Source organism: Fringilla coelebs, assembly GCF_963513975.1.
Source record: "Fringilla coelebs genome assembly, chromosome: 18".
Classification (NCBI taxonomy): domain Eukaryota; kingdom Metazoa; phylum Chordata; class Aves; order Passeriformes; family Fringillidae; genus Fringilla; species Fringilla coelebs.
In genome coordinates, this window is record NC_140044.1 from 8,107,726 (window position 1) to 8,122,176 (window position 14,451).

At 54.1% G+C, this 14,451-nt stretch overlaps 1 protein-coding gene across 1 annotated transcript in view; it reads right to left on the minus strand.

Annotated features, from left to right (window-relative positions):
• The window catches only part of CDH22 (cadherin 22), a gene marked incomplete at both ends in the record, with an annotated part of 48,768 nt that overhangs the window by 14,421 nt on the left and 19,896 nt on the right, over positions 1-14,451 (minus strand). The window contains 4 exons of the mRNA XM_084217640.1: positions 2,055-2,191; positions 9,169-9,422; positions 10,248-10,435; positions 11,341-11,508. Coding sequence (XP_084073766.1) covers positions 2,055-2,191; positions 9,169-9,422; positions 10,248-10,435; positions 11,341-11,508 — 747 coding nt within the window. The remainder of the gene's footprint in view (positions 1-2,054; positions 2,192-9,168; positions 9,423-10,247; positions 10,436-11,340; positions 11,509-14,451) is intronic.

Below are 14,451 nucleotides of genomic sequence, written 5' to 3' on the forward strand. Positions count from 1 at the left end.
CCAGGAGTGTGGCTCAAGGAGCCACAGGGATGAAACATCCTGTTGCAATGCACTCCAGGCCATGTGACTGGTGCCATGGGAATCAAGCAAGCCCTGGCACCATGGGAATTCAGTGGGTACAGTTTCCCACCAGCCCCAAGGAGCTGAGGCACCAGGCACAGTCCTGAGCAGCAGGACTCCCACTGGGTTTGTTCCATTCCTCCTGCCAAGTTTACATCTCACTGAGGAAAGAGAATATATGACCACTTGCCTCTGATGGAGTTGGTGATGTCCAGCCCTGTGGCATCCAGCTGCACCCCACAAGCCCATGGTGAGCCCCACAGAGCCCTGCCAGCAGCCCTGTGCCCAGACACCCCTGTGCCAGGAGCTGCACTGCTGGGTGTGCAGCTGCCAGCCCCCAGCTGCCCTGCATTCCCCACTCCCACTCCAGGGCCGATCCCACTGCACCAGGCACATCCTGACAGCCGCTGCACAGCCCTGCTCCCAACCCCTCCATCACTCTGAAGGCTGTACCTTTACAACTGCCCTTTCCACCAGAGGATCCAGACATAAATTGTACTTTAAATTCAATATCAGTCATTAATATTTCATGATTACAAAACGTTAAGGATAATGTCACTGGGAAGAACGTCTGGGCAGCTAAAACGGATGAGTCAGAGCTCACCATGGGAGAAGTCAGAGCACTGAAGAGTCTCCCTGGCTTTTGAAGCAATCCAGCCTGACAGGCTTCCCTGCCAGAGGGGAGCTGCAGCATTTACTGACTTGTTCTGAAATCCTAGCCACAGCGTGTAAATATTGTCCTTCTGATTCTTGTCACCTCACGTTTCCTCTGGATGCTGAGTTGTGCTGCAATGCTGCCATCCCCTCCTGCCTGCAGAGCCTCCCCATGGAGCCCCCAGCACAGGTCACAGCTGGGCAATGCAGTGCCCTCCCTGGGATGTGACCAGGCAGGCTCACAACAGTGCCACGGCCAGAGAGTGCAGGGGTCACTCCCAGCACCCAGCACAGAGCACTGGCACAGAGAGGGACTGGGATGCAGCACGGAGCCACAGATATCCCTTCTGGGCACTGGGGGTCTGGCCAGGGCCACTGACCCTTCCCTCTGCCAGCGCTACAGGGCCTGTGCCCTTGCCTGGCCAGAGTGGGTGGCAGGATCTGACCTCTGGGACCCAAGTCAGGCCTTGACCTGCCTCCTTGAACATCAACAGCAGCTTCAACACTCAAGAATGAGCCAAGAAACACTCAGAGCAAAGCCTGGAGAAGGCTCCTGCCCACAGACAGGCAGGCCTTGGCACATGTCAGCAGGGATAAGGAGCCACAGCAGCTCCCTGGCACCCACTGCAGAGCAGAGGCAGAGCACAGCAGGGCCCAGGCTACCCTGGTGACTTGCACCTCCAAAATATGGAAAACTTTGAAGAAAATGGCAATGCCTTTCTGTTTCCCAGCATGGTGCCTGGGACATTCTGCTCCCACAGTCCCTTCCCACTGCTGCACCCCAGGACCTCCCATCCATTCCTTCTGTGCCACAGCTGCACCACCCAAGGCACACAGGAGGCATCCAGAGCTACACACCCAGGCGCAGGTACAGTCTGTGAACCCCAGACACTGCGAGCTCTGGCCAAGCAAGTGCTGACAGTCCTGCAGTGCCCCAGGGCTCCAGCTGAGGGGACATCCACCAGGGCACAGGGCTGATCTGGGGGGAGGCAGGTGATGTGAGCACAGCCCCCTGGGAGCCCCCGGCGCCGCTCAGCAGGTGTGAGTGCCGGCAGCGAGCTGTGCAGGGATGACTGGCAGAGACGGCGCAGAGATAACACAAATTTGATTAGTGTTCATCAAATATACTATTCGACCATGCTCCCTTATTAATGCTCAGCTCAGGAAGAGTATTTTTAGGTTGTCTAGGGAGATGTCAGACTCAGTGCTGCTGCGTTTATTTTTCTTTTTTACTTCGGTGTTGATTAACACTCGTGTCTTGGCCACCCCTGCAATGACAGCACCCATATTCCTCCTCCTGCCCCACAGACTCTGCTCCACACAGCATTTCTGCATCTCACCTGCCTCCATGGCCAGGACAGTGATGTTGTGCCACCCTGCTGTCTCCCGGTCCAGGACCTTTCCTGTCACAATTGCCCCCGTTTTGGCATCGATGTCAAAGATCCTCTCGGCGTCCGTGCTGCGGTCGATGGCGTACCTGTGACCAGGCAAAAGTGGAAGCCATGAGCAGCTGGAGGTGCCCAGCCCACCCTCACCACCAGCCCCAGGGGTACTGGGATCCAACACCACAGGCCCTGTGACACTGCTCTCCTTGTGCTGTGTCTCCTGGGTTGCAGCATGGGGCAGGAAGGCCACGTTCCTACCAGGCTGCAGAGCCTTCGATTAATGTTGAAGTGGCTTTTGATGCATAAAGTGGAACTGTGCACAGACTGTGGACAAGGGGAAAAACCTGCTCTGATGGGAACCTTATGCTTTGGATAGACAGAGCAATACAAAAACTGCGGGCTGTAACTTCACCTGTGACTCTGGGAAACTTCAGCACTGTAGGTTTGGGAAAAGCATGAACCAAACTGAAGGTGGGCACCCCTGCTTGAGGAGCCCATCTCACCTGCTACCCTCTGTGCTGCTCCTGCCACTGCATCCTCCCAAGTGAGCCACCCAGAGGGCAGGGCACAGGAGGCTGTAAGCCACATCTGCAGACATCTCAACTGCAGCTACAGCTGGCACAAAGCACAGGGTCTGGACTGACCATGTGCAACTGGTGCAGCAATCCTGGCAGCAGAGCACTGGGCAGCAGCCAGCATCTCCCCATCAACACAGCACATCATGTCAGAAGCCCCAAGATTTGCCCTATTTTAAGCTTCCTGTCCCACAAGGAACAGGCTGATGAGCTCCTCCAGCTCTGGCTGTGTCCAGCTGCTCAGCAGAGACCCATCACAGGCAGCTCTCACTCTGCTCACTCTGCTGCTTCAGTGCTGCCCCAAACAGCCCCTCCTGAGCGTGGAACCCACGTACTCCCTGGGCCACCTCCAGAGAGCACAACTCCCACTTCTCCCCAAGGGCAGCCCCACAGCCCACAAGGAGTCAGACACCAGGTTTGGCCCTGAGCCTTCACCAGGACACCACAAGTCCCTGTGGTCTGTCCTGCATTTCCAACCATTACACGTGGAATGGAGCAAGCCAACAGTAAATCAGGGCACAATGAGGTGTCAGCTCCTGCAGGAAAGGGCTGGAAGGAAAGTCTGATCCAGCTGAGGCTGTTGAGCACAGCCATAGCACAAATAACACAAACTACCACTGCAATCAGAATTAGAAATCCAGAAGGCCTGCAAATCACAAACAATACAGCATAATGTTATTGTGTACAGCATCTTTCACACACACTGAATCCCAGAGTGCTTCACAGAATTAAATAATACAAGACAGCAAAGAGTACAAAGGATAAATTACCAAAAGCAGGGCTGTGAATAAATTAAAGCCTTCAGTCACATGTCCAACCACGGAAGGAAGATAAATGTAGGGACAAAGCAAACTGGAAAGCTGGTGAGATAGAACTGAGAGGCCACAGTGGACAGGAGCAGAGCAGGACAGGCTCCAGGCTAGCAGCAGGCTCAGGACAGGTTCAGGACACATGGGGAAGTGCTCCAAGTGCTGCAGAGCAGTTTTCCAGCTGTGGGTCCATCACCCACATGGCTCACAGCCAAGGAACCTCAGCTCACCTTCTTCATGACCAGAGGTGGGCCTGTGCTGTTCTGCCCCACGCCCTGGGATGGGACCAGCTGCAGATGGGAGTGCCTCTGGCAGAGCCCCTGCCCATCCACACAGCTCCAGCTCTGATGGGGGCACACAAAAAGGCATTCCTACAGTTTAACATGGTATACAGTACCAGATTACACTTCCTAGCTCTCTCCCTTTCAGACAGATGGGGAGATGAGAGAGTAAATACAACAGCACTTGCTTGTAGCCAAATAAAAACATTCAAAAGTCACTATGTAAATTCACTTGCACCCAGACACCATCTAGTACTTATGTAGGTGAATTCCTCTTACCCCCTTGCATCTAGAGGTGATGGACATCTCCCACACAAAGCCAGGTACAAGCTCATGTATCTCAAAACCAGCTACTAGGCACTGCCTGCATTTTCTGCCCCAACTCCCAGCTGGCAGCAGAGCTTTTACAGGCACACAGCCAAGTCCAAAAGGGACAGTGACACTGTCTTGGCATGTACTGCAGCCTCTCATCCACTCTCTGTTCACTCACTGCAAAGGAAAAGGAGAGGTATGGACACTCTGAATTGTGCAAATCAGTCCAACATTCTGCAGGAAAGAGGAACAGAAACTGGGATGGCAACACCTGATACCTTTCCAATAGCATAACTAATTCTACATAACTGCTTCCACTGTTCTCCCACACCCCCAGACCTCGAACATGTCCTGCCTTCCACTTCACTTTTTCATGCTGTTAAGTTCAAGATGTTACTTCACCCTCTCATGGCTTCCCTGCCTCTTGGATAAGCACATGCCTGTTTTGATCACACTTCTGTCATAAACAGAGACATCTGAAAAAAAAAAAAAAATCCACACAGAAAAACTCAGTTAGTGATGGGAGACACCCCCAAGCCTGGACACACCTGACAGGGCTGCCTGCCCAGCCAGAGGGCAGGAGGATGGCAGGGAAATGCCACTGGGATCTTGCTCTTATGCTTCTCATAGCTTTGCTGCTGAGGATGTCCTGTCCCTTCTGAACAGTCTGTTTGGGACATGCTGCCTGTACCCCATGGCCAGGCACAAACCAAACCACAACTCTGGTCCCTTTGCCACCAGTGCCACAGAGAAATGTCACCTTCTCAGTATGCCCCAGAGAAGGAGACAGAGCTCAGCACACTGCCTGGGCAGGACTGACTCTGCTGGCACTCACTGTGACTGGGGAGGAGGCCAGTCCATGTGGGTCTGCAGCTCCCAAAGGCCATGGATGCTCTGGAGTGCTTGGCTGCTGTGGGAGCTGGGGACTGGGAGGGTGGCACAGGGATGTCCATCAAGCCCTGCAAGCCACAGCCATAAGCTGCTCAGAGCTGCAGATCTCACAACAGAGCTCACCTTCCAACAGCTTCCATCTCATCCCAGGGTGGAGTGAGCAGTGCTTTGCTGTGCTCACTCACATCTCTTTGTGCAATACAACCTTCACCACCAGCCTCTCCACCTCTACCCCAGCTCCATATTCACCCACCCCACTGCAGTCCAACAGTGCTTCTCACCTGGGAAGAGGCAGCATTTAATCCCTCCTCCTCCAGGTACTCAGAGACAGGACCTATGCTCATCTCTCCTGCACTGGCTGCTGCTCTGGAACTGCAGACCCCAGCTCTGATTGGGATGCAGACCTTGTACTCCATTTCCCTCTCTTCCTGCTGGCACTGCCTGTTGGTCTGGATGTTACAAGTGACTGTTTAATTTCGACAGCTTTCTCGGTGCTCATCTTTCCCATGAATGCGTTTCTGAAGCAGTTTGTTTCACTTTTCCCCTGAACACAACAAGAAGCACATTTTATGCCATGTGTTTTGTTAATAGGGAGCTTTTCAAACACTGTATGAAAAGCTTTTTGTTGTGTTTGTTTTTTCCTCCTCTCCCTTTTGTATTGAAGCAGGTTGTAGTTCTTGCTGTGCTGTTGGAGTCTATAAAATGCCTGTGTCCAACACGTGTCTCCAGATTTTGTGAATGCCAAACAAGAATATCTCTGAGAACCTTAAATCCCAAGCAACATCTTCCCAGTGCTGATAAAGCCTGGAATGCACACAATCAGAGCACAGGCTCCCACTGCAGAGAGAGAAACAAAAGGCTCCCATACAAACAGCCTCACACACACAGACAGTCTATCACTGTATTACTTCATACAATGGCTCAGCTGAGAAAAACTGCACTACGCCCAGAAAACACACAGCTAAAGCCAAAAAGCCAACTGGAAACTAATTTTTTATTTTTCTAAAAAGAAACTGTTCCAGCCTTTGATAGGCAAAAAACCCAAGGATGGAATAAAACAAAAAGAACTGGACCTTTAGGAGGGCATGGTTCACACTGGTACCACAGAAGGTTTTGTGCCCCACGGAGGGTTCATAGCGCTGCTTGGCCATGCTGAGCTCAGCACAGCTCCCTGCTCATGCCCTGGTGTCACTGGGAGGGTGTCCTTCTCTGAGACATGGGCTGGTCTCCAGGTGCCTCCTCACAGCCAGGACAAGCAGCTGCCAGGGGCTCTGCAGGCAGCAGAGAGAGAGCCCTGTGCAGCTGGAGTGAGGCAGTGAGGAGGTGCCTCAGGGACACCCCTTCAATCCTCACATCTTTGTAACAGGTCACTGCGACCCAGTCCAGCTTGTGGGAAGGGATTTGTTCTCAAACCAAGTCACTGCATCCTGTGGGGCACGTTGATCACCAGGAAGGCAGGGGAGCATCAGGCTGGAATGTGCCTCTAGCAGTTGCTTTGGGCAGTGCAGCAGGAGTTGCAGAGCCTTGTTCCTGGCCTGGGGCTGAAAACAAAAAGCCAAGGGCACCTCCCTTCCCGTTTGGCTAAAAATACCTCCTAAACCTCGTTACTGGCAGCCTGGTGTCAGCAGGACCTGGAAACCCTGACGGAGCTGATTTGTGCTCTGCTGTCTCTGGCAATCCTTGTTCTTTCCTGCCTCAAGGGGAGAGTGCATCTCGATGTGACAGAAGTGGTGGCTGTCCCCTACCCACAGGCAGAGCCAGCACACAGACCCGAGTCCGGAGAGCAGCCCCTGCAGAGCAGAGCCGTGCCTCTGCTCCCGCTGCTGCACATGAGGAGCAGGAAGTTAAAGGGATCCACTGAACTGCAGCAACTTCAAAGGGCTCATACCAACTTCAAGGCACCGAGGATCAAATGCTGGTCGTGCCGTCAGGACCAGGTGCTCTCTAATGGATCAGAGGTGAAGTACAAGTGCTGGCTTCTTGTGACTGTACTTCTGAGCAGCACACTTGAAACGAGAGGTGACTTAGTGCCTCTCCTGCTGACGGGTTAGTGTCACATCCTGGTGCTGCAGGGTGCTGGCATTAATGTCTGTGCACTGCTTTGAAGCTGTTAACAGCTGCCTACGCAGCAAAGTATTTTATTAAATTACCTGGCTAGCCAGAGGACAGGGAAGCAGGAGAGATCCAACCCTGCCTTCCTCTTGCATTGGTGCTGCATCAGCACGACCGGCAGCAACCTGCAGCTCCACTTGGTACGTGTTAAATGTCTGTGAAGGCTCACCCTGCTGCACTGCCACTGCTCATGACAGCAGGGACTGCCAGCACCAGGGAGTGAAGGGATGGACCAAGTCCCACAGGGCAGCATGGGGGACACAGGATGAGCTACCTGCCTGGGGATAGCTGGAGGCAGGACACGTATTTGAATGCATCAACCCTGCCAAGGGAAAACACATGGCAATTCCCAAGCTGCAGCAGATGCCTGGGAGTCCTGTTGGCTGGGTCCTTGTGTCTGAGCACGAGGCATTGCCTTGCCAGCACTGAGCTCACTGGAGGAGATACTCCCAAAACGAAGTTTGGGCTCTCACCATCTCATTCCTGCCCAGTACTTGAATCTGCTTCTCTCTGGTCCAAATCTCCAGTGCCTTCTGTACAGCATTAAGAGCTTTCCTTCACTGCTTTCTTTTGGTCTGTCTGCAAACAATGCTGCAAGCTCCACAGGGAAGCAGCACAAAGAACAAGAAAAAACAAGAATAAGAATTGTTCTGTCCCCAAAGTCCCTTTTCTACAATTACAGATCAGAAAATAAAATCTATGTTCTGCAGCACTGCTAGAAACAGTCAAGTGAAAAAGCACATGCACATGTGCACACACACAGGTATGTGGATGCACCACTCTCCTGAAGGGTGTGTACTGACAGACACACGCTCAGGGGCAACAAAAAAAGACATCAGACACATAGCCTGACTGGAGAGGGACTGGAGAGTCACAGGATGAGTGAGCAGAAGTATGTTGAGAACACATTCAGCACTCAGCAGCCACTAGTGCAAGTGGTGCAGCACTCACATACACAGTTCCTGGCACAGCACGGCTGATTTCATTCACATTCCCCCCAAAGTCAACTTTGAGCATCCAGCTTTGTGACACAGTACTCTCTGCTAGCTGCCAGGCATCTGTAGATGGCAGCTTTCCATGTGTAAATGCATTTCTGAGCTTTCTAATCATCATAGTCTTTGTTTGCATGAGGATCAGGAGATCCTCCTCACCCCACCATGAAACAGAAACCCATGGCTGCACAGCACTGAGCTCACTGCCCCAAACGGGCGCTGGAGGACATCACTGAACACAGCCAAGCGCTGTAACTGAGCCCTCTCTGGCCTGTGCCTCTGCACCCCACATCCCCGTCCCTGTCCCTCCCAGTCCCTGCTGTGGGCTGGCTCCCTGCAGAGCTCTCAGTCACAGCCAGTGCTGCTCCCTGGAAGTGAGCGGCCCCGCCGGCTCCTGGCACCAGAACACACATTTCAAGGAAATTTTCCACACGTTGAGGATGTTTTCTGAACACCAGATTTCCAACCCAACTGCTTGTGACTCAGGCCAGTTGGCAGGGCCAGAAGGCTGCTTTGTGCCTTAGGTAATAACAATTTAACAAGGTAACAATCTCTTTAGCCACAAATTAAATGGAAATGGGAAATGTCCTGTGCAGATAAGCTGCTGCCTGGATTATGTCCCCTGCCCAAATATAAACTCCTCTGATCTTTGATCCTATGCACACACGCACGCACACACAGCCGGGCTGCAGCTCTGCACCTCCCAAGCCTCACCTCATTTATCACCCTTCACCACTGTCCTCCTGCCACTCCTGGCGTCAGGTGCCACTGCAGATACCTTGCTGTCAGCAGCAAGGACACACAAGTATCACCCAGCCACCTTCCCTGGCCCTCCCTTGAAATCACAAAGCTGTCACCTGTCAGTGACGTATCTGCCACCTGAGACACCGCTGTGCCTGCCTGTGCACGGGCTGCCACTCACCTGCCGGCTGCCTGTCCCACGGGACACACACACACACTGGGCCCCACATGCAGCCCTTGCCCCTTTCCCCTGCCCCCTCCCACCTCCTCTGCCCCAGCCATGGCCACGTGTCCCTTGCAGGTGACCCCATGCCCGCTGCTGGGTTGGCTGATGTGAGGCTGGGACGGCGCTTTACCGGACAGGGTGGTTGGCTGTGTCCGGGTCCAGGGCAGTGACCACCCCCACCACCGAGCCCACGTGTGCGTCCTCCTGGACCTCCAGCAGGTTGGAGGGGGGCCGGAACTCGGGGGGCTCATCGACGTCCAGCACCGAGACCCGCACGATGGTCTGGTCCCGGAAGGTGCCCAGGTCCACGAACCGCGGGTCCACGAACTTGTTGAGGGCCTCCACCACCACCGTGTGCACTTTTTTTGACTCGTAGTCAAGAGGCTGAGGAAGACAGAAGGGAAGAGGGTAAGCCACAGCCCGCCCAAGGAGCCCCTCTGCTGCCCCTTCCTTCACCAGAGACATCAGGGCAGCACTAGAGCCACTAAAGCCACCTGCTCCCAAGCCTGAGGGCTTCTGCTTTGCCCTTCTGCCAGCAGCACCCACACCAAGGGGGCAGGAAGAAGAAGAAGCCTCCAGCCCACTCCCCTCAGGGCCCCCAACAGGGTGCCCAGGCTGTGAGCAGCCAGGATTCACTGGGAAGACAGCACAGTGTGTGCTGCACATGAGCGAGTTTTCATCATTAATCACCCTGCTCTTATTTCTACAGGGGAGGCAAGCTGCATACAGTGGCCTTGAAGAACAATCATTCTTTCCTGCCTGCACCAAGTATTTGCTTGATTGTTTTTGCAACAAAAGCAGATACAGTTAAAGTGCTGCTGGTCAGGTACAGGAATTAGGTGGGCATTTTTCTCCTCTAACAGGTGCTATCAATAACAGCTGTAAGCATTCCTCTCTGTAGTCCTATGCATGGTGTCTCCTCTGCACAGCTCACTGCTTCACTGCCACCCCCAAGCCACCCTGGGGGACTCCAGCAGGCACTCTGTGCTGTTCCTTTTCAGCATTTTCTCCCAGACACAGCCCTGTGCTTTGCCATGCAGGCAGAGCAGAGACAGGTCTCTCCCTGCATCAGCAGGCACAAAAATGCAACTGCTACTGCTAGAGCAGCACTTAGACCATTTTCTTCAACTCAGATTCAACAGCAGCAGTCCCCTAAGAAAAGGGTCCTCCTAGGGAGCTCTGCCCTCCCTACTCCATCAACACTCTCACCTTCTGTACTGTGATGACAGCCTCTTGGGTATTGCTGTCTGTGGTGACTTTGAACATCTCCACCCCTTCCTCATCCTTCACTTGGTATGTCATGTCCGTGTTCTCCCCGACGTCAGAGTCCTCTGCCTTCACCCTCCCGATGGCAGTGCCCACGGGGGCCGTTTCCACAATGCTGAACTGATACATCTCTGGAGGAGAAACGGGGACCAAGGTCACTGCTTCTGCCTTTGGAGTGCCCCCACCCTTCACACACTTCCCTGGGCTGTGAGGGTTGCTCAAACCCCACCGTGAACACAGTCCAGAATGCCCCAACAGGAGAAGTAAATACACCAGCCAAAAACAAGGGCTGATGACTGGGGAGCACTGACATTCCAGGTGCTGTGTGAAGAAAGGGCTGATTTCTCTGCATGGACACTGCCCTGCAATTAGTGCTCTCTGTTTCCTTTCAAAGATTCTTTTGCAATTTCTGATTTCGGGGAGATGCAGCCCAAGAGCTGAGCCTCCCCCAGCTGCAGCCCCCTTCCCTGGCCTGCCAGCCTTGGGCTGCCAGGCCACATCTGGAGAGCACTGCAGAGCCCTCACAGCCCACTGCTCACAGCAGGACCACCCTGCACCTTGCTGGGGAGGGTCCCAGAGCAGACACCAGCAGCAGGCTGGGAAACAGAGCTGTGCTGTGACAAGGCTGCTGCCCCGAGCAGTGTCACTGTCCTCGCACTGGGGCAAGGGTGTGACAAGCTGTCTCACAGCAGCCAGGAGGGGCCAGGCCAGCAGCCAAGTTCTGGCCCCAGCTCCCAGGGGACAGCAGCATGGTGGACCTTGCTGGCTTCCAGCTGCTTGGAAGGGCTCAGGAAAGGGCTGGCCCTGCTCCCCTACCACGCAAGCCATGCGTGCTTCCAGGCCCTGCGCTGGGGCAGGGATCAGCACCCACTGTGCTGCCAGGCAGGGACACACTCAGAGCCAGGAGCTGTGTGTGCCACGGTCCCTTGTTATTGTCACCCTGCCAGCAGCTGGAGCGGCCAGGCTGGCTCAGCCTGCAGGTTGCAGCCCAGCACCCACAGGAACCAGGCCATGCCCCAGGGGCAGCAGCACTCACTCTGAGGGAAGCGTGGCGGGTTGTCGTTGACATCAGTGACCACGATGGTGACGGTGGTGGAGCCCGAGAGGCCGCCCAGCTGCCCTGCCATGTCGGTGGCACGGATCACCACCTCGTAGCGGTCCTGCGTCTCGCGGTCCAGGTCTGCCACGGCCGTGCGGATCACACCTGCGAACAGCAGCACGGCTGGGCACACAGCACGGGCGGGTCACAGAGCCACAGCCGGGCTGGGGCTGGAAGGGCTCGCTGGGGATCCCCTTGGACCCAAACAGGATCAGCTGGGTCTCCCTCTCCACACGGGGCAGATGCTCCAGTATTGCACCAACCTTCACGGCCCTTCCCTGGACTCACTCTGCTGTGCCCACAGACTCATATCTGGTGTCAGGTACAGCACCTGCATCTCACCAGAGCACAGAAAAAGGCACTGTCACCTCCCTCGACTGCAGGGGACACTGTCCCCAGCCATAGCCCTGGTGCTGCTGGCCAGGAGCACACTGCTGGCCACAACCAGTGCCTGCTGAACCTCTCTGCAAGAGATGGTATGAGCAAAAGCCAGCTAAGAGGGGAGAAGGGCACTGGGGAGAAGAACAAGCCCAGGAGGTCGTCAGCCAGCCAGAAACATCCCAAATCTCCTCCTGAAGCCCAGGGATGGCCACAGGGCCAACCTGCTCCCAGCAAGTCTCCTCATGAAGCGTGAAAGAGTCCCAACTGCTGCTTTTCCTGTGGGCTACTTGCAGCTCCCACTGGGTTAAACCCTGGCACAGAGGAGGTTTGTGCTTTCCTCCAGGGTGACCAGGAGGCGGGTGAAAGATTGGTGGAGGTCAGAGGGGGCAGGAGTCTCAGGAAGAGAGGACTCATCCTCACCCCCACCCAAGTGCGGGGGCTGTGCTGGGGCCAGCCTCGAGGTCTGCTCTGTAAAAACCCAGGCTGAGTCACAAAACCCCTCTGGCACACATCTGCAACAGCCCACTTGTCCTGATCTGCTGAGCAGGAGCCAGGCTTGCTGCAGCACCCCTTAGAGAACAGGGGTGCCCCTGCCCAGGCTCTACCAGGTGCCCTGGCCTGGGCACATCTGGGGGGGAATTGTGTGATTTGGAGAATGGGGGGGTGGGCAGCACATTTCTAAAAGTCTGTCTGCACAAAACCCCTATTTTCAAGTGTCCTTCTAAGTTAAGGAGACCAGAGGCAACAAAACACATGCTCTGTGTCAGAGAATGCACTGGAGCTTAACAAAATGAATGGTGTGGTAGTACTGCTTACAAAAGTAACTCTCTTAAAACCAGTGTTTATAGGTCTCCAGTATTCATCTGGGATTGGGGAAATGACCAGGACTAAAATATAAAGGAATGTAAAACAAGAAACAAAGAGCAGTAAAAGCCTGAAAACTCTGTGCATGGCAGAAATTATCAGTCACCCACGACTGTTTCATTTAAATGGAAACAAAGTAGAGAAAAAAAATCTGGAGGATGAAAGGAAGAAAGAAAAGACTCTGGCCTGACGTGGCACCAGGGTCAGGAAGGAAGGAGTGCCTACATGGATACAAGGTCATTAGCACCACATTCCAGTCCCACTGTACCAGCAGCAGCCCATAACAGACAGGAATCAGCTTAAAATCCCCTCCAGCTCCGTTTTTTAACATTCCCACAGATTTAGACATTGGTTGATGCTTTTGTAAATCCTCTCTCTTCCAGCATTTTCTGTTTAACTATCAGCTTTACTTCCTCCTACTGTGAACTGCAAATTCATCTCTGCTTTGTTTCACCAGTAATCCTCCCTGGTGCTAGGGACAAACTGGAGGAGGCTGCTGGTCCCCAGGGAGGGGTCTGACCCAGGGGGAACAGGGAGCTGCCCTCTTGCTGAGCAAACAGCAGAGAACCATCCTGTGGTGTGAGCACCTTGCAATCCATTTGCTGACGTGCAGCACATGGAGCAGTGCTAGAGCATCAAAGGTCCAAGTCACCAAGAGCACAGCAGAGGGGGAGCTGAGTTCCAGCAGGAGCCAAGGTATGGCTACAGGGACAGACCTCCAGGCTACCAGGGATTCCAGTTTCCCCATTCATGTGTCTGGTGTGGCCTTGTGCACCTCCAGGCAAGGGCTCACACCATGTAGCCACTGGTGCTGTGGCCCAAATGCAGCCAGAAATGCCACTGAGCTGGGAGGATGAAATTCCTCCCCCTCGCCCTTTTCATGACAGGTGCAGCAGGAGCTGGCAAAAGTGTTCAGGAGACATTTATCACTCCTTCCTTTCTGAAACTAGCAATTATTCCAATGATTAGCATTGTTAGGATTTATTATAAAGACATAACCACCATTTCAGATCGTTGCCATTCTCCAGCTCTCATGGATGGGCACAATTATCACCCAGCTTCCCTTGCCCCTCTGTCACTTCAGGTTCTGTAATTGCCTGGACTCTCCTGCCTTCAGCCCCACAGATAAGGGAGCAGCTGATTGCCCTGTGATGGGGCCCAGGGTGTGCTCTGACCCCCTCATTCACCCTGCTCTGCTCAGGGGAAGCCATTCAGCAAGGAGTCCCACTCCCCCTGGCACACAGAGACAGAGGGGATGCAGGAAATGAGGCAAGGATGTGCCTGTGGGCACCATCCCAGCAAGGGTGGCACCCTCCCACCTGGGCAGCCCTGCACAAAGCCCCAGGGCTCAGCCCCAGCTGCTCGTGCTGACAGGCCTCTCCTGCCACCCCACCCTGAATACAAAACCTTTATTTCTGGGCAAGCACTGTCTCATTGAAATTTAAGCAATTCTGTTAATTAACGGGGTCTGAAGCATTTTATAATGAAAATGATTCATGTCAGCACAATAATGATGAATTGGGATGAGAGGGAAAAAGCTCATGCATTCACCAAGGCTGTAATGACTTAACTGAGCTGCTCGTAATGATATAGCTCATAATGCGCCATGCAGGATGGGAGAAAAGTGCTCAGGCACTTCCCAGAACACCTCCAAGGTCACTCGTCCCAGCAGGGAGCAAGTCCAGGCTGTTTGGCACATGCAGAGCGGGGCCAATGTCCCCAGGCAGCTCCTGTTCCTCCAGCAGCACAAGGCAGGCAAATCTCTGTCTGTGGCAGGGGTGGAGGCTGATCAGAAGCTCCCTC